General features: G+C 49.0%; 1 protein-coding gene across 6 annotated transcripts in view; it reads right to left on the bottom strand.

The window, feature by feature from the left end:
* Positions 1-14,903: 14,903 nt before the first annotated feature.
* CPNE1 (copine 1) overlaps positions 14,904-22,770 on the bottom strand; it is a 153,796-nt gene continuing 145,929 nt past the window's right edge. For all 6 annotated transcript variants that reach the window (XM_075572567.1, XM_075572561.1, XM_075572563.1 and 3 more), the window contains 3 exons: positions 20,289-20,422; positions 18,034-18,270; positions 14,904-17,291 (listed from right to left, as the gene is read on the bottom strand). In XM_075572567.1, the coding sequence (XP_075428682.1) occupies positions 17,175-17,291; positions 18,034-18,270; positions 20,289-20,422 (488 nt within the window). In that variant the 3' untranslated portion in view covers positions 14,904-17,174. The remainder of the gene's footprint in view (positions 17,292-18,033; positions 18,271-20,288; positions 20,423-22,770) is intronic.

Genomic DNA, 22,770 nt, shown 5'->3' with positions numbered 1-22,770 from the left:
GGGGTCAGTCCCCCCTAGGGGCAAAGTGTACTAATGGCAGTGACATGGTTAAGGGATCAGTCCCCCCTAGGGGCAAAGTGTACTAATGGCAGTGACATGGTTAAGGGGTCAGTCCCTCCTAGGGGCAAAGTGTACTAATGGCAGTAACATGGTTAAGGGATCACTCCCTCCTAGGGGCAAAGTGTACTAATGGCAGTGACATGGTTAAGGGGTCAGTCCCTCCTAGGGGCAAAGTGTACTAATGGCAGTGACATGGTTAAAGATAATTAATACTTTATTTTTTCTCTCCAGAATCTGACACGTATTTGTATTTATTTCTTAACGTGAGACTTGGGATGGGTTTTTATTTCCTCTTGCTGCTCCCTTTCATGTGATATCACCGTGTGATCAGCGAGTGCTTGTGCAGCCAGAGTCCCCCCTCTACTTATCTTTAGCTCTCTGATAAGGACATGGTGACCTCTGAGAAATTCAACATGGCCGACTCTGGGATGGCCCCTTTAAACTGCAGATATTGCAATTGTGGGAGCAGTTCCTTGTCACGGTTTCGTTTCGTCCTGCCTCAGTAGGGATTTCTCAGGTAGCTGCGCCCTGGGGCTCTAATCACCGCATAGAACCTGTGATCGGCAGTAAGTCCGCGGTATGCTCGTACTCCGCTTCTTTCACACGGAAAGTATAAGGAAAACCCCTCTTCATTGAGGTAAAGATCAGAGGAACGGAGATTTCCCCAGCAGCAAAAGGATGGGCTCTTCCCAGTCAGGTCAGAGCCCATGTGGGATTTAGTGCAGATGGCAGATGCAGAAGGCATATTTAGGAAAAAGTCACAGAAAGTTATACAGGGATTACATAAAAGTGATAAGCCCTCTGTGGCTAGTACGTGAATTATTAGTGATACCATATATTATAATCAAAAGAAGAGCACAATAAGTGATATCAAATTCAAAATATGCAGCTCAGAACCCCTTCTCGGGATCTATTCCCAAATTCTTCCAATGTAGAAATCTTCAGAAATGTTGGGGAGAGCGGGTACAGATGGGGGGCAGAAAAACAGGAACCCGATGCGGCAATATGGTCTCTTCATCGCTGGGAGACAAGAGTATGGCCGGGAAGAAATAGCACTCACATGTTGAATAAAGCAATTAAGCAATTAAGCATACACCCATCAAGGCAGGGGGTGGGTTAATGCTATCTTCAAAGGCTTTTCAGAGTATCTCTGAATAGGAGACAAGAACGCAAACAATCGTGCAGAGGGTCAAAAAGGTATTTCTACACGGCTATTATCTACAGGCACTGAAGAGACAATCGTCCCCATTGTGTCTCTATTCTTCTTTTCCCTACGGTATTTTCTGAAGATTTCTTCAGCAAAGGAAGGATGTTAATCCAGGAAGAAATCCCTCCCCCATGAGACATAGGAAGATACTTATTATACTGTCTTGTGCCAATCGGGGCACAATCGCACAGAAACTTCCATTGAAGTCATAATTGGCCAATGTTTCACTGGCGTTTCTTTGCTTTCCTGGATAACTAGAAGTATACTGTAGGATGAATATCTCGCTCCACAGACAGATCTGGTTGCAATAACACAACCTACGAACATTGACAGTGTTTGCTGGATGCCACAAGGACCCGCTCGCTGGTGGCACTTTGTTATGAACCTCAAACGGTTTCTAGGCCACTCTGATGGTATCAGCACAGAAGGGGAAAACCTCTGCTCCCGTCTCCCATGGCAAGTGGCTGATCTGGACCATGTCATTTTGTCCCTGGAGCCGACCTGGGCGGTTTTCAACTTGTGGGATTCCCAAAGATACTTACCGGGGAAGTTACCAGTACTACTTCCTGGTTTTTAAAAAGAGATTTAAATGGGCGCCCAATCGAAGCTGATGTTGCGGCTTCCTGTTGTCCTGAGATGTGTCAACCATTTTGTTTCCCCTAGAGGGAGATTTAAATCTGGTAACTTCCGCTGTAAGTATTTCTGTTCTGGATCAGAGATCCCCTCAGCAGAAATTTGTATTGTATTGTATGTCTTTATTTATATAGCGCCAAAAATGTACTCGGCGCATCACAAAGAATACAATACAGGGAATTATAATTATACAATAAGTGCAGCAAAATCAGACAATAGGAAAGGAAATCCCTGCCCCGCAGAGCTTACAATGTAAAAGGTTTGATGGGAAACTTACAGAGACAGCATGTGGGGGAGTAAGTGCTGTATATGGCAGTGCTTGGTCACAATGGGTGGTAGGAGTGACTGAGTGTGGGACAGTAGCAATGAGGGCAGGCTTTTGGGATGATTGATTTGTGGGGCAAGTTTTAAGGTTAGTCAGTTAGTTAGAAAGAAGCACTTCTTTCTGGTTTCACTAACCTGCATCAGCTATATGTATATCACTTACTTAGGAATCTTGATATTTACTAGAAGTGTATAGATGCATTGCCTTGAATCCTGCAAGCCACCCTTGGTAGAGGGACTTGCAACTATAGTGGAACGTTATTATATATAAATGGATGCTACTTTTTGTTTTTAATATGTGTGATGTCATGTTCTCTTCCCCGCAGGTGCTATTATATCTGTCTATTGATTGATAGGGGGATGGGGGATATGACATTGGAGTTTACTGTGGGTGACGGATGGGGGGTGGGATTACAGGGACCCTCAAATTTTATTCCCTCTTGTAGGGTATTGATATAGCTTACGAGTACTGGCGAGCTACAGAAGGGTTAATGGTTTCACCCATTACATTTTGTATTAAGCGCAATGTGCTAAGTATAATTACATTTCTGACGTGCTGTTGGGGGCGGGTTTGTTTTGTTTTTCCCTTCGTCGGGCCCTGGGCCAATCAGTGATGAGCTCCGTGGACCAGGGGGACTGGCGCCTCAGCTGGTGTTTTCATTGGCTGGTGTGCCGATCGTGGTCCAATCAGCTCTCGGGATGTGTACCGGGGAGGCGGTGGCACACACAGAACAGGCTTCCTGCACGTCATGCTCTAGCTATACCAGCCCTGCATCTGTGCGCGTGCTGACGGTGAGTGGGTGTGACACAGGGGCGCCCAGCATGACGTCACGCGCAGACGCAGGCGTTTGGCGCGAAAATCAAGCATTATTGCTCTGATCTGTTGGGTATATATATAGAGGGTCCCTGTCGTCCTGCACCTTATACTCCTTGATAAAGGACATTTGTGTATGAAACGCTTAGGAGAATTTTTTCCACCTCCTGAGGTGATGTTTTTGTATTTGTGCTGAATAAATAGAACTTTATTTTTATACCACCTGACTCCCTGGCAGTGCGCTGTTTTCTCTCTTATTTTCTACGATCACAAAGGAGTAAGGAAACAGTAAACAGAAAAAGCAGGAGGGAGGGCACAGTGGGATGCAGGAGGGAGGGCACAGTGAGATGCAGGAGGGAGGGCACAGTGAGATGCAGGAGGGAGGGCATAGTGAGATGCAGGAGGAGGGAGGGCATAGTGAGATGCAGGAGTGAGGGCATAGTGAGATGCAGTAGGGAGGGCACAGTGAGATGCAGTAGGGAGGGCACAGTGAGATGCAGTAGGGAGGGCATAGTGAGATGCAGGAGGGAGGGCATAGTGAGATGCAGGAGGAGGGAGGGCATAGTGAGATGCAGGAGGAGGGAGGGCATAGTGAGATGCAGTAGGGAGGGCACAGTGAGATGCAGGAGGAGGGAGGGCATAGTGAGATGCAGGAGGGAGGGCATAGTGAGATGCAGGAGGGAGGGCATAGTGAGATGCAGGAGGGAGGGCATAGTGAGATGCAGTAGGGAGGGCACAGTGAGATGCAGGAGGAGGGAGGGCATAGTGAGATGCAGGAGGGAGGGCATAGTGAGATGCAGGAGGGAGGGCATAGTGAGATGCAGTAGGGAGGGCACAGTGAGATGCAGGAGGAGGGAGGGCATAGTGAGATGCAGGAGGGAGGGCATAGTGAGATGCAGGAGGGAGGGCATAGTGAGATGCAGGAGGGAGGGCATAGTGGGATGCAGGAGGGAGGGCATAGTGAGATGCAGCAGGGAGGGCACAGTGAGATGCAGGAGGGAGGGCATAGTGAGATGCAGGAGGGAGGGCATAGTGAGATGCAGGAGGGAGGGCATAGTGAGATGCAGGAGGAGGGAGGGCATAGTGAGATGCAGGAGGGAGGGCATAGTGAGATGCAGGAGGAGGGAGGGCTTAGTGAGATGCAGGAGGAGGCAGGGCATAGTGAGATGCAGGAGGAGGGAGGGCACAGTGAGATGCAGGAGGAGGGAGGGCATAGTGAGATGCAGGAGGAGAGGGCATAGTGAGATGCAGGAGGGAGGGCATAGTGAGATGCAGGAGGGAGGGCATAGTGAGATGCAGTAGGGAGGGCATAGTGAGATGCAGTAGGGAGGGCACAGTGAGATGCAGTAGGGAGGGCATAGTGAGATGCAGGAGGGAGGGCATAGTGAGATGCAGTAGGGAGGGCACAGTGAGATGCAGTAGGGAGGGCATAGTGAGATGCAGGAGGGAGGGCATAGTGAGATGCAGGAGGAGGGAGGGCATAGTGAGATGCAGTAGGGAGGGCATAGTGAGATGCAGGAGGGAGGGCATAGTGAGATGCAGGAGGAGGGAGGGCATAGTGAGATGCAGTAGGGAGGGCATAGTGAGATGCAGTAGGGAGGGCACAGTGAGATGCAGTAGGGAGGGCACAGTGAGATGCAGCAGGGAGGGCATAGTGAGATGCAGTAGGGAGGGCATAGTGAGATGCAGGAGGGAGGGCACAGAGATGCAGGAGGAAGGGCATAGTGAGATGCAGTAGGGAGGGCATAGTGAGATGCAGTAGGGAGGGCACAGTGAGATGCAGTAGGGAGGGCACAGTGAGATGCAGTAGGGAGGGCACAGTGAGATGCAGCAGGGAGGGCATAGTGAGATGCAGTAGGGAGGGCATAGTGAGATGCAGGAGGGAGGGCATAGTGAGATGCAGTAGGGAGGGCATAGTGAGATGCAGGAGGGAGGGCACAGAGATGCAGGAGGGAGGGCATAGTGAGATGCAGTAGGGAGGGCATAGTGAGATGCAGGAGGGAGGGCATAGTGAGATGCAGTAGGGAGGGCACAGTGAGATGCAGGAGGAGGGAGGGCACAGTGAGATGCAGGAGGAGGGCACAGTGAGATGCAGGAGGGAGGGCATAGTGAGATGCAGGAGGGAGGGCATAGTGAGATGCAGGAGGAGGGAGGGCACAGTGGGATGCAGTAGGGAGGGCACAGTGAGATGCAGTAGGGAGGGCATAGTGAGATGCAGGAGGGAGGGCACAGTGAGATGCAGGAGGAGGGAGGGCACAGTGGGATGCAGTAGGGAGGGCACAGTGAGATGCAGTAGGGAGGGCATAGTGAGATGCAGGAGGGAGGGCACAGTGAGATGCAGGAGGGAGGGCATAGTGAGATGCAGGAGGGAGGGCACAGTGAGATGCAGGAGGGAGGGCATAGTGAGATGCAGGAGGGAGGTCATAGTGAGATGCAGTAGGGAGGGCATAGTGAGATGCAGGAGGGAGGGCATAGTGAGATGCAGTAGGGAGGGCATAGTGAGATGCAGTAGGGAGGGCATAGTGAGATGCAGGAGGGAGGGCATAGTGAGATGCAGTAGGGAGGGCATAGTGAGATGCAGGAGGGAGGGCACAGAGATGCAGGAGGGAGGGCATAGTGAGATGCAGTAGGGAGGGCACAGTGAGATGCAGTAGGGAGGGCATAGTGAGATGCAGGAGGGAGGGCATAGTGAGATGCAGTAGGGAGGGCACAGTGAGATGCAGGAGGAGGGAGGGCACAGTGAGATGCAGGAGGAGGGCACAGTGAGATGCAGGAGGGAGGGCATAGTGAGATGCAGGAGGGAGGGCATAGTGAGATGCAGGAGGAGGGAGGGCACAGTGGGATGCAGTAGGGAGGGCACAGTGAGATGCAGTAGGGAGGGCATAGTGAGATGCAGGAGGGAGGGCACAGTGAGATGCAGGAGGGAGGGCATAGTGAGATGCAGGAGGGAGGTCATAGTGAGATGCAGGAGGGAGGGCATAGTGAGATGCAGTAGGGAGGGCACAGTGAGATGCAGGAGGGAGGGCATAGTGAGATGCAGTAGGGAGGGCACAGTGAGATGCAGGAGGAGGGAGGGCACAGTGAGATGCAGGAGGAGGGCACAGTGAGATGCAGGAGGGAGGGCATAGTGAGATGCAGGAGGGAGGGCATAGTGAGATGCAGGAGGGAGGGCATAGTGAGATGCAGGAGGGAGGGCACAGTGAGATGCAGGAGGGAGGGCATAGTGAGATGCAGTAGGGAGGGCACAGTGAGATGCAGGAGGAGGGAGGGCACAGTGAGACGCAGGAGGGAGGGCACAGTGAGATGCAGGAGGGAGGGCATAGTGAGATGCAGGAGGGAGGGCATAGTGAGATGCAGGAGGAGGGAGGGCACAGTGGGATGCAGTAGGGAGGGCACAGTGAGATGCAGTAGGGAGGGCATAGTGAGATGCAGGAGGGAGGGCACAGTGAGATGCAGGAGGGAGGGCATAGTGAGATGCAGGAGGGAGGTCATAGTGAGATGCAGGAGGGAGGGCACAGTGAGATGCAGGAGGGAGGGCACAGTGAGATGCAGGAGGGAGGGCATAGTGAGATGCAGGAGGAGAGACTTCCCAGGTACTGGGGGATAGGAAGAGTACAGAGAATCACAGCTTTTGGAAAGTACATTTCTCACAGTTGCAGAGTTGTTGTGCAGAGTCCAGATCTTCCTCAAATCTTCACCTCCAATTTCAACTCTGCCAGACACTTTAAATGTGACACTTAAGTCCAAGTCCCCGCTGCAGGGACAAGAGCTACCCCACAATGGGGCCGGGCCCGCGGCAAGGGGGGGGGGGCCGCCACGCCGAGAGAAACTCCTGCTCTCAAGAAAATTAAGAGCAGGAGTGGCGACAGAGCGCTAGGCCACGCCCCCCGGCGGTTCAGCCGATGAGGGCGAACCTGCCGGGTGATGTCACGGCTCCGCCCCCGTCACGCCCTCCCCCTGTAGCGCTCTACAGACCGGGGGACTCGGCTGCACGCGCCGCCTGCCTCGCAGACGCGCGTGCAGCGGGGCCGCAGCCTAAGATGTTACACAGACAAGACAGTCTGTCTTAATACTCTAAAACACAGCCACTTGACTAACACTTAAGGGAGGGGTTTGCCTAATCAACTCTCACAGACATACTGATTCCATTTTTAATTCTGTAGCAATTGATGGTAGAAATTCAGCTCAGACACATACCAATTAATACAAAAATAAAATAGAACACGTCCGCTCCAAGGAACCCCCTGGCATGTAAAAAAATAAAAATAAATTATATATATATATATATATATATAATCTGGGTAAAAGAACGAGAATGGAGGGGTCCCCACTTTAACAAATAGATGAAAAACCACTTGCTGGCGAAGAAATGAACACACACGATAGAACTTTAATAGCAATAGGGTAAGAGTCATCCGCAGTCAGCTCAGCGAAAGCAACCAATCTCTCGTAAGAGCGCGTCGTCAAGGTACTTTCCTCAATTCCATTAGTTGTTGTACAAGAATATCCGCACTGCGCCACAAAAGTCTCACATTTCAATGGGGTTGTGTTAGAGTAACATCTTGGTCTTTACTAATTTCGTGTGAAAAGAACTAGGGGAACGCTCAAAATATGCAAATGAATTAAGTGCAAATTTTGTACATGTAGCCCGATTCTCTATGCCTAAGGGAAACTACGCGGGCGACTACGCGTGCTGCGGTACCTGTTGCTCACATGAGGCCTAAGGGCTGGGACCCGCTGCGCTCGGCGGCGCGGACAGCCGCACAAACGTTCCCCACCAGCAGGGGAATCCTCCCGAGCCGGTCCCGGTCCCCCCTCGCTGACGGCTCACTACGCACTGTGACGCGTCAGCCACCAGGGGATTCAAGAAAATTGTGATCCCGAGCGGTGACGCGTCACGTGGTGCGCTGATGAGCCAATCAGCGGCGGGGGCGGGAGCTGTCATCAGGCAGCTTCCTACTCAAGGTAGTGTGTGTGTGTGTGTGTTTGTTTTGTGGCAGAAGGGGGAGGGAGCTGCTTACCTTACAGCAGCTCCCTCCTGCAGCCCGAGCCCGTGGAGGGGGGGGGGGAGTAGCGTGTCCCTCCGCTCAAGCCACGCCCCCCTCTCCCACTCCCGCCCAGGCTCCCTACAGACCGCATATCGCGGTCTGTCTGTCAGCGCCCCGCCTGTCTGCAGTGCGGGCGCGCTGACTGAGGGAGCGGGGCCTTAGCCTAAGCCTCCGCCACCGGGAGCCTGGGGTGAGCTCTTTCTCCTATAGTGCAGCGACTCGACCTGGGAGGGATCCCCGCGTTGGCAGGATAACCCCTCACAGGAAACAGTACAGTAATGAATAATACACACACAGGTATATAACGGATATTTACTGTACACACACACACACAATACAATAACACTATCCTAGTGCAATGCCCACAGTACAGACCCCAACGTACTGAGGGTGCGGTGGCACCAATAGCCCTGGTGTCCATCCCAATGTCAGTCCCACCCAAGTGTGAGGTAGCGCTACCCCTGTGGAACGTTGGTGCACTTTATACCTGCCTGTGCACTCCTGTACCCAGGTGCGGCGGATGAAACAGATGATCAGTCTGTTCCACGACATGGGGTCTCCAACAATCCTATCACTCCTTACGCGTCCGATCCACCTTGTGAAGTGCAAGCTCCAGCTGGAGGGTCTCACACAATGTCTCCAGGGTCCCAGGCCGCAAGGCTACCCTTGTGCATGTTCAGGTCAGGTAAGTCTGATCTTTTTACCCACTAATCGGTGTATTATTCTCTCATTCCTTACGTCCACCTGCATATCTCAACAAAACTGAGGGAGGACCCCAAGAAGGAAGACAAGATTGCATACCAGCTGGAGGAAAGGCGACATCTTTTCCTGAGGATATTGAAGACAAAGAAACCTATGAGAAGATTGTACTCACACAAGGCCGTGTGAGTATATGAAATATTGATCATTTTTATCCTAGTCACGTAGAATACACTGAAAAGAGAGGGCATCGACTGTGGTCCGGTGGTACCCTTGGCGCCCTCGAAGTGTCAGGTGAGTCTGGCTTAATCTAAACCAGTCTGCCGTTTAGATTTATTTTATTATTTTTTGGTCACTTGACTTATATTGATTGTCCCATTCTCATCGGCGCTCCCCTTGTGTCTTCTTGTTTTTTTTCATTTTTTATATAAACATTTAATCTATACAGAAAATAGAGACGTATATGCATTAATAAGGGACACCTTTATCACCAGTACAGGCATGAATCATTGATTTGAGGCAATTATTTATATATTAAACCACTTTAGACCTAATAAGTGCAATTAAGTTGCTATGAGTTGGTGTCTAAAAACAAGGAATGGCAGCCGATGAGGAACTCCTGATGAAGCCAACGGGCGAAACGAGTTGAGTGGGTGTTGGAGAGCCCGTCATTGCTAGAAGACATAGGAGAGGCGTCATGGAGGTGATTGCTGGGTGAGCAATCCGGCGCTCCCCGCGTTTTTCTGATCCACGGAGGGGGGCAAAGCTGAAAAGAAATACTCTGAAGGACCACCGCACCATAAAGAAACCCATAGCACGTCTATTTCTTACGTTTGAAATGCAAGTGTACATTTTAAAGCTTATTTGTGTGAACCAATATACCCTGTTTGATCCGCACAATTGGATTCCTGTTTCCTATGATCCTGGGAGGAAGATTAAAGATTTCTGAAGCTGCACAAGAATAAGAACTTCAAAGCAGCCTATGATTTTAGTATCTATATTCACATACAGGCGGGCCCAGCGCATGCGGCAGGTTCTGTTCTATGGTCCCTCCGCAAAGCGAAAAGCGGAACCGGCGATTTTCAGCATTTGTGCAGACCTGCAATCCTCCACTCTGCGCATGCGCAACCTCCGCACCCCCATTCTGCGCATGCGCAGACATGGCAGCCCCCTTCTCGGTACCGCCATATCGGCGGATCGCAGAAAAGCGGGGCACAGAGAAGCAGGGACCTCCTGTATTTATTCATAAAGCACTTTTTTGCACGTTTGCATTATTTGCACAAGCATTTTCTGATAATATAATGTGTCTACACATCACTATTAGATGTATGCACTCTATTGCACTGTGTACAACATTTGCACTTGATTCATTTTAATATCCGGAGCGTTCATTTCACACCATTTATAGCTTGGAATTTAGAGGTTAATTCCAGTTACTGGGTTTTAGAGCTGCCATTTATTTTATTTGGATACCACTATATCACCTAAATATTTTAATCAAGCGCCGGGTTATTTTTCCCTCTCCTTTACCAATTTAATCAGACCAGAACGATACATATTTTTAGACCTTAAAGCAGAACCGGATTGATGTAGGGGTCTCCGGCGCTGACCCGTGTTCATTTCAGCTTCGGGGACACTGTTACCGCTGAAAGCAGTGCCAGAACCTCTGCAGCCAGGGAACCGTGTGCCTAACATAATGGCGGCTTTAAACGCCCCGCAAGCCAATAGACGGCCGTGACGTCACTGTTGCGGCTTCCTATTGGTCAGCGTTACCAGGACATTTAAACTTCACAGGGATGCCGGCACCGCTACGGAGTATCTCTGGAAGCAGAGGGTTCCCGGAGCGGACATTAACACAGGTCCACGCAAGACCCCCTGCTTCAATCCTGCAATTAAAATTTAAAAAAATAAACATTTAACACGCAATGTAGCCTGTTCTGTTATAATCTGTTCTGGTCTCTAAAACCTCCCACTATGCATTAGCAACGTGTTCTCCCAAGAGGTCAGATCAGAAAAGATTTAGACGTAGAAGGGCCACCAGCTTGTTCAAACGCATATGTTAAGATGCATTCAGGCTTAAAAATTATATTTCCACATGTTGCAGGTGTGGATATCATCGGCATCATATACATATTGTAATTTACAAGTGCGTCTCAGTGGTGGAAAACGGCACTTTGAGAAAGCGCGTCCCAGCGCAAAACGTACGTCAGGTGACTCGACGGCATGACGTCACTCTGCGGAACCGGCGGATACACTCACTCCCCACACCGAAGTTGGAGCTGTATCTTGTAACTTGCAGGAAGCTAAGCCAGACGATGCCGACACACAGATAAGTTGACTGAGCTTTTGTATCCCCTTTCTAGCATACAATTGTGTCACCATATGAATGTGTGGACCAATAGGGTGATTTTGGCTATGTGAAACTTATTTGATTAGCAACAGTTACTCCACTCCTGGTATTATTGCGATAAATTCAGACCCAGGATTATCATATATATTGTGGGTAAGATTAATTTACTGAACCTATTTGATACTTGTATCTGGGTTAGCAGTATCCTTTGGTTTACCACTTCCACTATACAACATTAAACCAAAGTGTTTTATATAAGCTTTCTCACCAGCCTGTGTGTCTGGCTGTTTGACTTGTGAGCTGTAGCTCACTACAGTTCACTTACTTTGAAGCAACTTCTCGTTACCATACAGACTGCATAGCATAACTGTTTTTTGGTACACATCCATGGTATTGTATTGTATGTCTTTATTTATATAGCGCCATTAATGTACATAGCGCTTCACAGTAGTAATACATGGGGTAATCAAATAAATAACAGATAATATAAATAACAGATCATGGGAATAAGTGCTTTAGACATAAAAGTAACATTTCGGAAGAAGAGTCCCTGCCCCGAGGAGCTTACAGTCTAATTGGTAGGTAGAACGTACAGAGACAGTAGGAGGGAGTTCTGGTAAGTGCGTCTGCAGGGGGCCAAGCTTTATGTATCATGTGTTCAGAATATCCACAGTGCTATTCATATGCTTCTTTAAGCAAGTGTGTCTTAAGGTGGGTCTTAAAGGTGGATAGAGAGGGTGCTAGTCGGGTACTGAGGGGAAGGGTATTCCAGAGGTGTGAGGCAGAAAGTGAGAAAGGTTTAAGGCGGGAGAGGGCTTTAGATACAAAGGGGGTAGAAAGAAGACATCCTTGAGAAGAACGCAAGAGTCTGGATGGTGCATAACGAGAAATTAGGGATGAGATGTAAGGAGGGGCAGAAGAATGTAAAGCTTTAAAAGTGAGGAGAAGAATGGAGTGTGAGATGCGGGATTTGATCGGAAGCCAGGAGAGCGATTTCAGGAGGGGAGATGCTGAGACAGATCTAGGAAAGAGTAGAGTGATTCTGGCAGCAGCGTTTAGGATAGATTGTAGGGGAGACAGGTGAGAGGCAGGAAGGCCGGACAGCAGGAGGTTACAGTAATCAAGACGGGAGAGAATGAGGGCCTGAGTCAGAGTTTTAGCAGCCGAGCAACAGAGGAAAGGGCGTATCTTTGTTATATTGCGGAGGAAAAAGCGACAAGTTTTAGAAATGTTTTAAATGTGAGGGGCGAATGTGAGAGAGGAGTCGAGTGTGACCCCTAGGCAGCGTGCTTGGGCTACTGGGTGAATGATTGTAGTTCCAACAGTAATGTGGAAGGAGGTAGTAGGGCCAGGTTTGGGAGGAAGTATGAGGAGCTCTGTTTTAGCCATGTTGAGTTTAAGGCGGCGGAGGGCCATCCAGGATGATATAGCAGAGAGACATTCAGAAACTTTGGTCTGTATAGCAGGTGTAAGGTCAGGTGTTGAAAAGTATATTTGTGTGTCGTCGGCATAGAGGTGATATTTAAACCCAAAAGATGTTATTAGGTCACCTAGAGAGTGTGTACAGAGAAAAGAGAAGAGGTCCCAGGACAGAGCCCTGGGGTACCCCCACAGAGAGATCAATAGAGGAGGAGGTATTAGCAGAAGAGACACTGAAAGTACGATGGGAGAGGTAGGATCCATGATCCATGATCCATGTTTATTGTTAATTATACATTGTTGACAATAGTCAGGAGGCTATAACTGGATACGGTCACTGAACTGTGCCTCAGGGCTTTTTCTCTGCATATTTTATGCTAGCCCTTTACAGGACCCCCTCTCCTCAGGGTGCTTTTCACCCATCTATCAGTTGTGTTATGATTATATGTGCAGGCGATTACTTCTCACCAGTCTGAGTTCACTTAGTGACCATGCACCATACCACATTTGTTCCCTCACGACACACTAGTCCTGATTTATACGTCTGCCAATTTAGGCAAACACTTTATGCAATAGATTATGTCCTTTTGATTCAGTACTGGTATTTGGTACTACAGTACCCTACCAGATATTTTAGAAAATAATATTGCAATACTGATTGCTGTATCTATTTCATCGGGACTTAATCTTTGTATATGATAGCCTACATACTATTAGGTACTATACAGACTAGTGTCTCCCTAGGTCTTTCTTCCTTATAAATTATTATTTGGAACTGTTAATAGGTGTGTCATAAGGGAGTGGCCCTGTATCACATCCCTCTGTACAAACTATATTTTATAATATTACATTGAATAGTCATTTTTAAGTTTTCAATTACTCTCATTTCATCATTTTGAGTGCATTCATTGGGGAATCTTTGTTTGTTTTGTGAGCAGTCCCCTTATCCCTATTTGCACCTTATGATTTTCATTACTGTTATTTATTATTCCACTGTTACTTAAGCTGATGTGGGAGCCTTCCCCTCTTTCACCCATTCCCCCTTTTTATAAGTAAGCAGAGTCCGAGAATCCAAGGGCCACATGCAGATCCCGTGCTGGGCGCCGGTTAAGGGCACTGGAATACACTGCAGATAATCTGGGGGTGGACATGGTCACCTTTTAGATTGCCTTCTAAATAGGAAGTTCCTGCAGCTTCAGCATGTGCAGCACAGAGCCCGGAATCCCACGCAGACAGCCGGTTCTCTTTCCAGGTTATAATTTGGAGATTTGTTGGTGGTTCTGGTTTGTGACATGGTCGTAAACTATAACTTACACCCACAATAAGGTTAGGAGAAGAAATACACGTATGGCGAGTATAGAATACCCAGGAATGTATTTACATGTCTCCCCCGGGCTCCTGTACCTGCGTCAGTCACTCCATTATCCCGTCAGGCAGTGGTTACACTGCAGGCGAGGATTCTGGGTAGTGACATGCAAATGACCATCTGGTGTAGCAAGTGGATGTTTCAAGTTAGGGGTGGCCAACTCCAGCCCCTCAAGGGCCACCACCAACAAGCCAGGATATCTCTGCTTCAGCACAGGTGGCTCAATCCGTATGACTGAGCCACCAGTGCTGAAGCAGGGATATCCTGAGAACCTGACGTGTTGGTGGCCCTTGAGGACCGAGTTGGTCGCCCGCTTTAAGTGGATTCCCTACAGATGTCACCTGTGGGATGACAGTTTGTACAGCTAAACTTGGGACAATGAGTTACAGAATCACTGTAACCCCCCACCCCGAGGGTCCTGTGCTGCACACCTGCCGCCCGGATCAATCACTGCAACCCCACCCCGGGGGTCCTGTGCTGCACACCTCCCGCCCGGATCAATCACTGCAACCCCCCGCCGAGGGTCCTGTGCTGCACACCTGCCGCCCGGATCATTAGCTACTGTATGTTAGAAAGCGGTTTGTCTGTTTGCGGCATTTGGATACCTCATGATATCGTAACCACATTTTGCCTGATGGCTCCTGAGATCAAGGAGCAGGGGTTTGGATACAATTGGGCGCCATTTTGAATCAAGATGGCAGACTGAACCTATCAAAACCGCACCGATTTTAACAAAATTGGGCAGGATTGTGAGTAGCTGGGATGAAGTTAGAGAAGCGGGAACTGGAAAAACAACAGTATGTTTTTGCACCTGATGGAAAAAACAAAAAACAAATATAGTTTGCCCGACAGAATTACAATAAAAATACTGTACATATTTCAGTTTAATAAAAAATTTTAATTATCCATTTATAATTCTCAATATTTTGGGGTTTCCTAGAACTCCCGAGCAGCGCCGGGTAAATAAATAAAACACATTCACGTGGGTTGGTCATTTTTTTTATTGGTATATTTTCCTAAGTAAAAAAACAAAAACTACACGCAGAGTGACGGACATGATTACATTCAGGTGTATCTATATATAACTCTGTTAGTAAGAGGTCCTATGGAAATATGTTCTTTGGGTGTAACAGCAGAGTAATCATTGGCCTTTCTACTTTTTGTCTCTTGGGTAGCACGAGAAAGGCCCCCGCTGCTCAACAACGACCCCCTTCGCTGTCAGAGGGGTTAACCTCACACACCCAAAAAACAGAGCCGGGGATAAGAGGGCATATATTTGGCTAGCCCTAAAATATTGGCAGCGAGTGAAAACATTTTTCTGTGGCAGCGAGAGCACTAGCAAAAACAAGTCATTTCAAGGCACTATTGCACTGCACTTAGAGCTATTTGGCAAGGTCAAGGCAAAATAAAGCAAGGCAAAATGGGCACCATTTGACCCCTGGTATGCTAAGGAAGTAATGTTTCCTGCAAAGCACCTGCATGCGTTTAGAGTGAGCCCTAAAGTGGAGTGTGCGCTCATACTCTACGGACTGGTCTAAATCAGGGGCTACCAGGCCGGCAATGTCTGCAGAGAGAGTATAGGGCAGGGGGGTCAACTCCAGTCCTCACGGGACACCAACAGGTCAGCATTTAAGGATATCCGTGCTTCAGCACAGGTGGCTCAATCAATGACAGAGCCACTTGTGCTGAAGCAGGGATATCCATAACAGCCGACCTGTTGGTGTCCCTTGAGGAATGGCGTTGGCCAGCCCTGGTATAGAGGCTGCAGCAGGAAAGTCGTGGGCTGGAGGAAGCATAAAACCCTGGCACCCGCTGTCACACACACAGCAACTTTTCAGGGGTTTTAAGAGGCGTTCAAAAATTCAAGCTGCTACAGCTGGAAAATGCACTCCCGTGTAACTAAACTCCAGTAAAAAACGCGGCAAAAACGTGCTGTCAACAGGTCTGGCCCAGCGGAGTGAAAAAGAGGCCATAGGAAGACGCCGGCAAAGTGCCAAAATGTGGGCACTAGTTCTTCTAAACCCAGACATGGAGCGCGAAACCACAAATGTAATGCAGGGGTTCTCGGCTTCAGTCCTCAAGATCCCCAAAACAGGTCAGGTTGAGGATATCCCTGCTTCAGCACAGGTGGCACAATCAGTGGCGTGTGAAGCAGGGATATCTTCAAAACCTGAATTGTTTGGGGGGGGGGGGGGGTCTTGAGGACAGGAGCCGGGAACCCCTGTAATAATGCTTTCTGAACTCAGAGGAATGATTTGAATGTGACAGGCTCTTCATACATACATGTAAATTGCACATACTATATTTTAACGGAGCTGTTAGCAATGAATAAACACACATGAGCATGTTCACATGTCTGAGAGATCTCCCCCCAAACCTGCTTACCGCCATAACCACACAGCAGACCTGTGCTTCCACTACAGCAAAGGATTCTGGGCAAGGACAGTGGCGATTGACATTGCAAAATCTGGCAACTCTAAGAGCGTGATGTGCTCACATTAAAGGACTGCGATACCATTTCTTCAATGACTTAGCGACATTCCAACTAATTATTACTGCCCTAAAACCCTCAGGGATCGATAGTCGCCATTGAACACCGTAATAACGAGCTGAAATCGGCATGTGTCTGCAAATTGGTAAAATGACATGAGCCACCTTCCTACGGAGTCATATCATAACACCGGCCTTCTCTGCCACGTGTACCTTGCTGGCTCAGCGTGACGTTCGCTTGCAATAATGAGGACATGATGCATTTTAAGGCAGACTCCCAGGGGGTTCACATCAGGCTGCGATAGCGCCGACGGAAATGGGAGTTTCCATGAGTAATGCCGGAGTTGGCACCATCGCAGTTCAATTAGTAACCCCCTCCCCCGCCTCCCAAACTCTGTCACTTTTAAAGAGGTACACGGTCAAATACATAGGGGCATATTCACCAAGTTGTCGCACCCAATCCGGCATCAACTACCATTCAAGCCTATGGATGGTGACGCCGGATCAGGGTGCGATACTCTGACGGTAGTGAAGCCCGGCCTATCTGAAGCACAGCAGGACGTCTGCAAACCATTGGCCGTGGCTGTGTGTCTTGTTAGTACTCAGAGTGTCAGAGTCACAGGCGCTGCTCCCTATGTGGTCAGTTACCTAAAAGTGGACAGGTTGGGAAACCGGAGAGGTATAAAAACCCTGTGCTGAACCTTTTCCTGATTTTGAACTAGAGGGACACCACATGTAGGGGGATACGATCATTGCTCGGTCCTTCACGCTGTGCTCTTCTCTGGGGGTTTGATGGGCGTCAATCCCAGCAACTTGAAGTAAGTGACCAGCTGCTTGGGGACCTCCGCGAGAACGGCCTGGCTCAGAGCTTCTTTTGGGGCCTGTAAAAACAGAAAGAAGAGTCATTAGCCAAATAAAAGCAGCAATCCCCTAACTGGGAGCGCAGAACTCTTCTATATAAGAGATTACAGATATCATCTCTTTGCATGCCGGCAATTGTCGTCACTTTTGGAAAATCAATATGGCTGCCATCCAAGTCTCAGGACAATGACATGGTAGCTTCCAATTGGATGACCCTGGCAGCCATGTTTGATTTTACCAGCACATAATAAAAAGGTATATATAACCAGATTTACTTATTTATTATCTCACCCTGTCCTTATCAGAGCAAATAAAGATATGGGGGGGACTCTGTGTCTGTACAAGCTCTTGCTGATCAGTGACCTCACACAGTATTAAACACAACTTATAATGTAGGTGTCAAGATTTGGGTGGAAAAGGCATCAATGACCCAGATGCGACTCTTTAAACACTAGAGTTAGGTAACTTTGGTCCTAGGAGGGACAGACCCTTTAAGTCGGTGAGATCAGATGTTCGTGATCAGACGTTCGTGATCAGCCCAACCTACGTTTCCTACAATCCTTCCACTACTAGTTTCATGATTAACCTTTTAGAGTTCCCATAATCACTCTGTCATTGGGACAGGCACTCCGGGGGGTAGGGGGGCTTCACATGACCGCACTGTACCAGAATGGACGTGGCACTCTGGCATCGTCGCCCCCTCGGGCACTCAAAGGGTTAACCAATATACACAACACCAAAACGCATTTAAGACCAACTCACGTTCTGAAACTGCCTGAACGGCACAAACTGGACGATGTCTCTAGCCGCGGCCTCCCCGCTTGATGACTTCAGCGCCCCGTTGTCCCCGTCCAGGAACTCCATGGCTTTGAAGTCCGCACTGCCCACTCCGATGATGATGATGGACATGGGCAACTTGGAGGCAGCGACGATGGCGTTGCGGGTGTCGTTCAGATCGGTGATCTCCCCGTCTGTGATGATCAGTAGCACAAAGTATTGCTGGGAACAACAACCACAAAACCAATGAAGTCTCCCCAAAAGGTTTTGGGAAAATATAGGGAACACCTGGAATATGGAGTACAATTTTGGGCACCACTCCATAGAAAAGACATTATGGAACTAGAGAGAGTGCAGAGAAGAGCCACCAAATGAATAAAGGGGATGGACAATCTAACTTATGAGGAGAGGCTAGCTAAATTATATTTATTTACATTAGAAAAGAGGCGTCTAAGAGGGGATATGATAACTATATACAAATATATTCGGGGACAATACAAGGAGCTTTCATAAGAACTATTCATCCCACGGGCAGTACAAAGGACTCGGGGGCCATCCCTTAAGGCTGGAGGAAAGGAAATTACACCAGCAACAAGATTATTGCGCAAGATTATTCTGAGGGGGGGGGCGCGAACGCTTCTGGGTGAAGTGACGCCGCGATCATGTGATCGATTTGAGGCGCGGTCATGTGATCAAGATTAGCTGCAAGCCGCGGGCCCCGCCAACAACCATAGGGTTGACGTCCCACGAGAGATACTGCGTAACTTAACCAGAAAACTGCCAACTACCGCTTCCTCGGGAAACAGACGTAGCAGACATTACCCGTTACCACCATGCGTGAACGCCGGGGCGTAATGTAACAGTAGCGCTATTTAAATAGGAGATGACACGCATTATTTTGGGTTAGCAGGGGTCATAAGGTCTACTACATCTATGCTGTGACGCCAACTTCCCTGTGCCAGAGAAGATTTCAGCCCCATGCATTTCAACTCTTCTCCAGCACAGGGGAGAAGGAAAATACCCCGCCGTATAAAGCATCAAAAAGTATAAAAACGGGGCTGAAATGAAACGGCTTGGACTTTCCATCCGCAGCAGCGCATGGCAAATAACAATCCCACACGTCTCAGCCAGGTCTGCCACCCTGCCCTTCCCCATTACCTCATAGCATACAGTGCAGCTAGGGATTCTGGGTAAATACCAGCACATTTTTTTTTGCTTCTTGCCCATTTTAACATGGACCCCTATAAGCGTATGCTGCCGCCAGGGCCGGATTACCCAATGGGCAGACTAAGCACGCGCTTATGGCACCACAAAAAAATTGACATTTTGAAAGAGTTTTGAATTAAAAAAAGAAATTTAAAAAAAAAAGCATCGAAGTCGTCACCGTGGGAAAAAATCGAAACTTCGCTGGATTCTTACATGCCACTATATTTCTCTTTCCACACTTTTATAACTTCTCCCCACCTAAACCAGGGGGTGCATACTAACGTAGACCGAAATAATGCGAGGAAATCACATCCTGTCGTGTTGCAATACATTTTTATCGTATTATATATACACCGAAAACTGTGGTAACATTGGCCCTTTGTGAATAACTTTGGCCCAAGCTTCAAAAATGAAGCGGTTTTTATAGAAATTGTATGGAAATTGTATTAAAAAAAATAAAGCTATTTAATGTCAGCATACATGTACGTTTGTTTTAGGTCATTTCCAAAAACAACATTTTACGGGTTAGTCTTGTTTTTATTTTAAATTACATATGGGGGGCACCGTAATCTTTTCAGTGCTTAGGGCCTCTAACGGACTTAATCCGGCCCTGCCTGCCGCATTACAGCTTTCCAGCCCAGCCTGGGATAACGAAGTGCAGAGCCAGTAACCCTCCTCTCAGACAGCAGTTTCTATCTTTTCAGTCTCCGTATGAGCTTGGTTGCTGGCTATGCAACGTGAAGCGGGTAAGTGGGTATAAGCACACACTAAGTTATGGGGAGTACAAAAGTGATACAAACCCACCCACCGCTCAGCGAATAAAAACACCACGGTGTGAGCACCTTCACACAACTCAGACAGGCCTGCCACCCTGCCCTTCCCCATTATCTCTCAGCATACCGTGCTTCCACGGCAGCCAGGGATTCTGGGTAATGACATGCAATTGTGCGCACAGCGTCGCCTTTTGCTTCTGCGACCTGCCTTTCCCGGCTGTGTAAGAGGAACGCGCGCGGTACAGCGTAAGTGACACTCACCGAAGCGTTCTTCTGCTGCGCCGCGGACATCGCGAAGCGGGAGACGTGGTTGATGATGGGGGAGAAGTTGGTTGGGCCGTACAGGCGGACCTGCGGCAGGGCCTGGCGGTACGCGTCCACGACACCCTGAACACCTGGCAGAAAGAAGCAAAAGCGCCCGGTGTCTCGTTACATGCGCACCACAACATACAGGAGTGTGTGTGACCTCAGGGTCGCACGGCGCCACGGTTATGGGACGCGCTGAAGCGCTACGCGGGATATTGTGTCATCAGCGGGTGCAATAACCTTTGCACATATCTGTATGTAGGAAGCATTGGTGTAAAAATACAATATAGGGATGAGAATCTTACAATGCGAAGACAAAAGGGATGTGTGTGTGTGCGTGTACACACGATAGACGGATGGGTATACACGAGAGACAGAGAGAGAGAGAGACGAGACACAGAGAGAGAGAGACGAGACACAGAGAGAGAGAGAGACGAGACACAGAGAGAGAGAGAGACGAGACACAGAGAGAGAGAGAGACGAGACACAGAGAGAGAGAGAGAAGAGACACAGAGAGAGAGAGAGAGACGAGACACAGAGAGAGAGAGAGAGAGACGAGACAGAGAGAGAGAGAGAGAGACGAGACACAGAGAGAGAGAGAGAGAGACGAGACACAGAGAGAGAGAGAGAGACGAGACACAGAGAGAGAGAGAGAGAGAGACGAGACACAGAGAGAGAGAGAGACGAGACACAGAGAGAGAGAGAGAGACGAGACACAGAGAGAGAGAGAGAGAGACGAGACACAGAGAGAGAGAGAGAGACTAGACACAGAGAGAGAGAGAGAGAGAGAGAGAGACTAGACACAGAGAGAGAGAGAGAGAGAGAGAGAGACGAGACACAGAGAGAGAGAGAGAGAGAGAGAGAGACGAGACACAGAGAGAGAGAGAGAGACGAGACAGAGAGAGAGAGAGACGAGACACAGAGAGAGAGAGAGAGAGAGAGACGAGACACAGAGAGAGAGAGAGAGAGAGAGAGACGAGACACAGAGAGAGAGAGAGAGAGACGAGACACAGAGAGAGAGAGAGACGAGACACAGAGAGAGAGAGAGACGAGACACAGAGAGAGAGAGAGACGAGACACAGAGAGAGAGAGAGACGAGACACAGAGAGAGAGAGAGACGAGACACAGAGAGAGAGAGAGACGAGACACAGAGAGAGAGAGACGAGACACAGAGAGAGAGAGACGAGACACAGAGAGAGAGACGAGACACAGAGAGAGAGAGACGAGACACAGAGAGAGAGAGACGAGACACAGAGAGAGAGAGACGAGACACAGAGAGAGAGAGACGAGACACAGAGAGAGAGACGAGACACAGAGAGAGTGACGAGACACAGAGAGAGAGACGAGACACAGAGAGAGTGACGAGACACAGAGAGAGAGACGAGACACAGAGAGAGAGACGAGACACAGAGAGAGAGACGAGACACAGAGAGAGAGAGACGAGACACAGAGAGAGAGAGACGAGACACAGAGAGAGAGAGAGACGAGACACAGAGAGAGAGAGAGACGAGACACAGAGAGAGAGAGAGACGAGACACAGAGAGAGAGAGAGACGAGACACAGAGAGAGAGAGAGACGAGACACAGAGAGAGAGAGACGAGACACAGAGAGAGAGAGAGAGAGAGAGACGAGACACAGAGAGAGAGAGAGAGACGAGACACAGAGAGAGAGAGAGACGAGACACAGAGAGAGAGAGAGAGAGAGAGAGACGAGACACAGAGAGAGAGAGAGAGACGAGACACAGAGAGAGAGAGAGAGACGAGACACAGAGAGAGAGAGAGAGACTAGACACAGAGAGAGAGAGAGAGAGAGAGAGACTAGACACAGAGAGAGAGAGAGAGAGAGAGAGACGAGACACACAGAGAGAGAGAGAGAGAGAGAGAGAGAGAGACGAGACACACAGAGAGAGAGAGAGAGAGAGAGAGAGAGAGAGAGAGAGACGAGACACAGAGAGAGAGAGAGAGACGAGACAGAGAGAGACGAGACACAGAGAGAGAGAGAGAGAGAGAGAGAGAGAGAGACGAGACACAGAGAGAGAGAGAGAGAGAGAGAGACGAGACACAGAGAGAGAGAGAGAGAGAGAGACGAGACACAGAGAGAGAGAGAGAGAGAGACGAGACACAGAGAGAGAGAGAGAGACGAGACACAGAGAGAGAGAGAGACGAGACACAGAGAGAGAGAGAGACGAGACACAGAGAGAGAGAGACGAGACACAGAGAGAGAGAGAGACGAGACACAGAGAGAGAGAGAGACGAGACACAGAGAGAGAGAGACGAGACACAGAGAGAGAGAGACGAGACACAGAGAGAGAGAGACGAGACACAGAGAGAGTGACGAGACACAGAGAGAGAGACGAGACACAGAGAGAGTGACGAGACACAGAGAGAGTGACGAGACACAGAGAGAGAGACGAGACACAGAGAGAGAGAGACGAGAC

Source organism: Ascaphus truei, chromosome 15 (assembly GCF_040206685.1).
Source record: "Ascaphus truei isolate aAscTru1 chromosome 15, aAscTru1.hap1, whole genome shotgun sequence".
Classification (NCBI taxonomy): Eukaryota; Metazoa; Chordata; class Amphibia; order Anura; family Ascaphidae; genus Ascaphus; species Ascaphus truei.
This window is presented reverse-complemented; position numbering and strand designations above follow the sequence as displayed.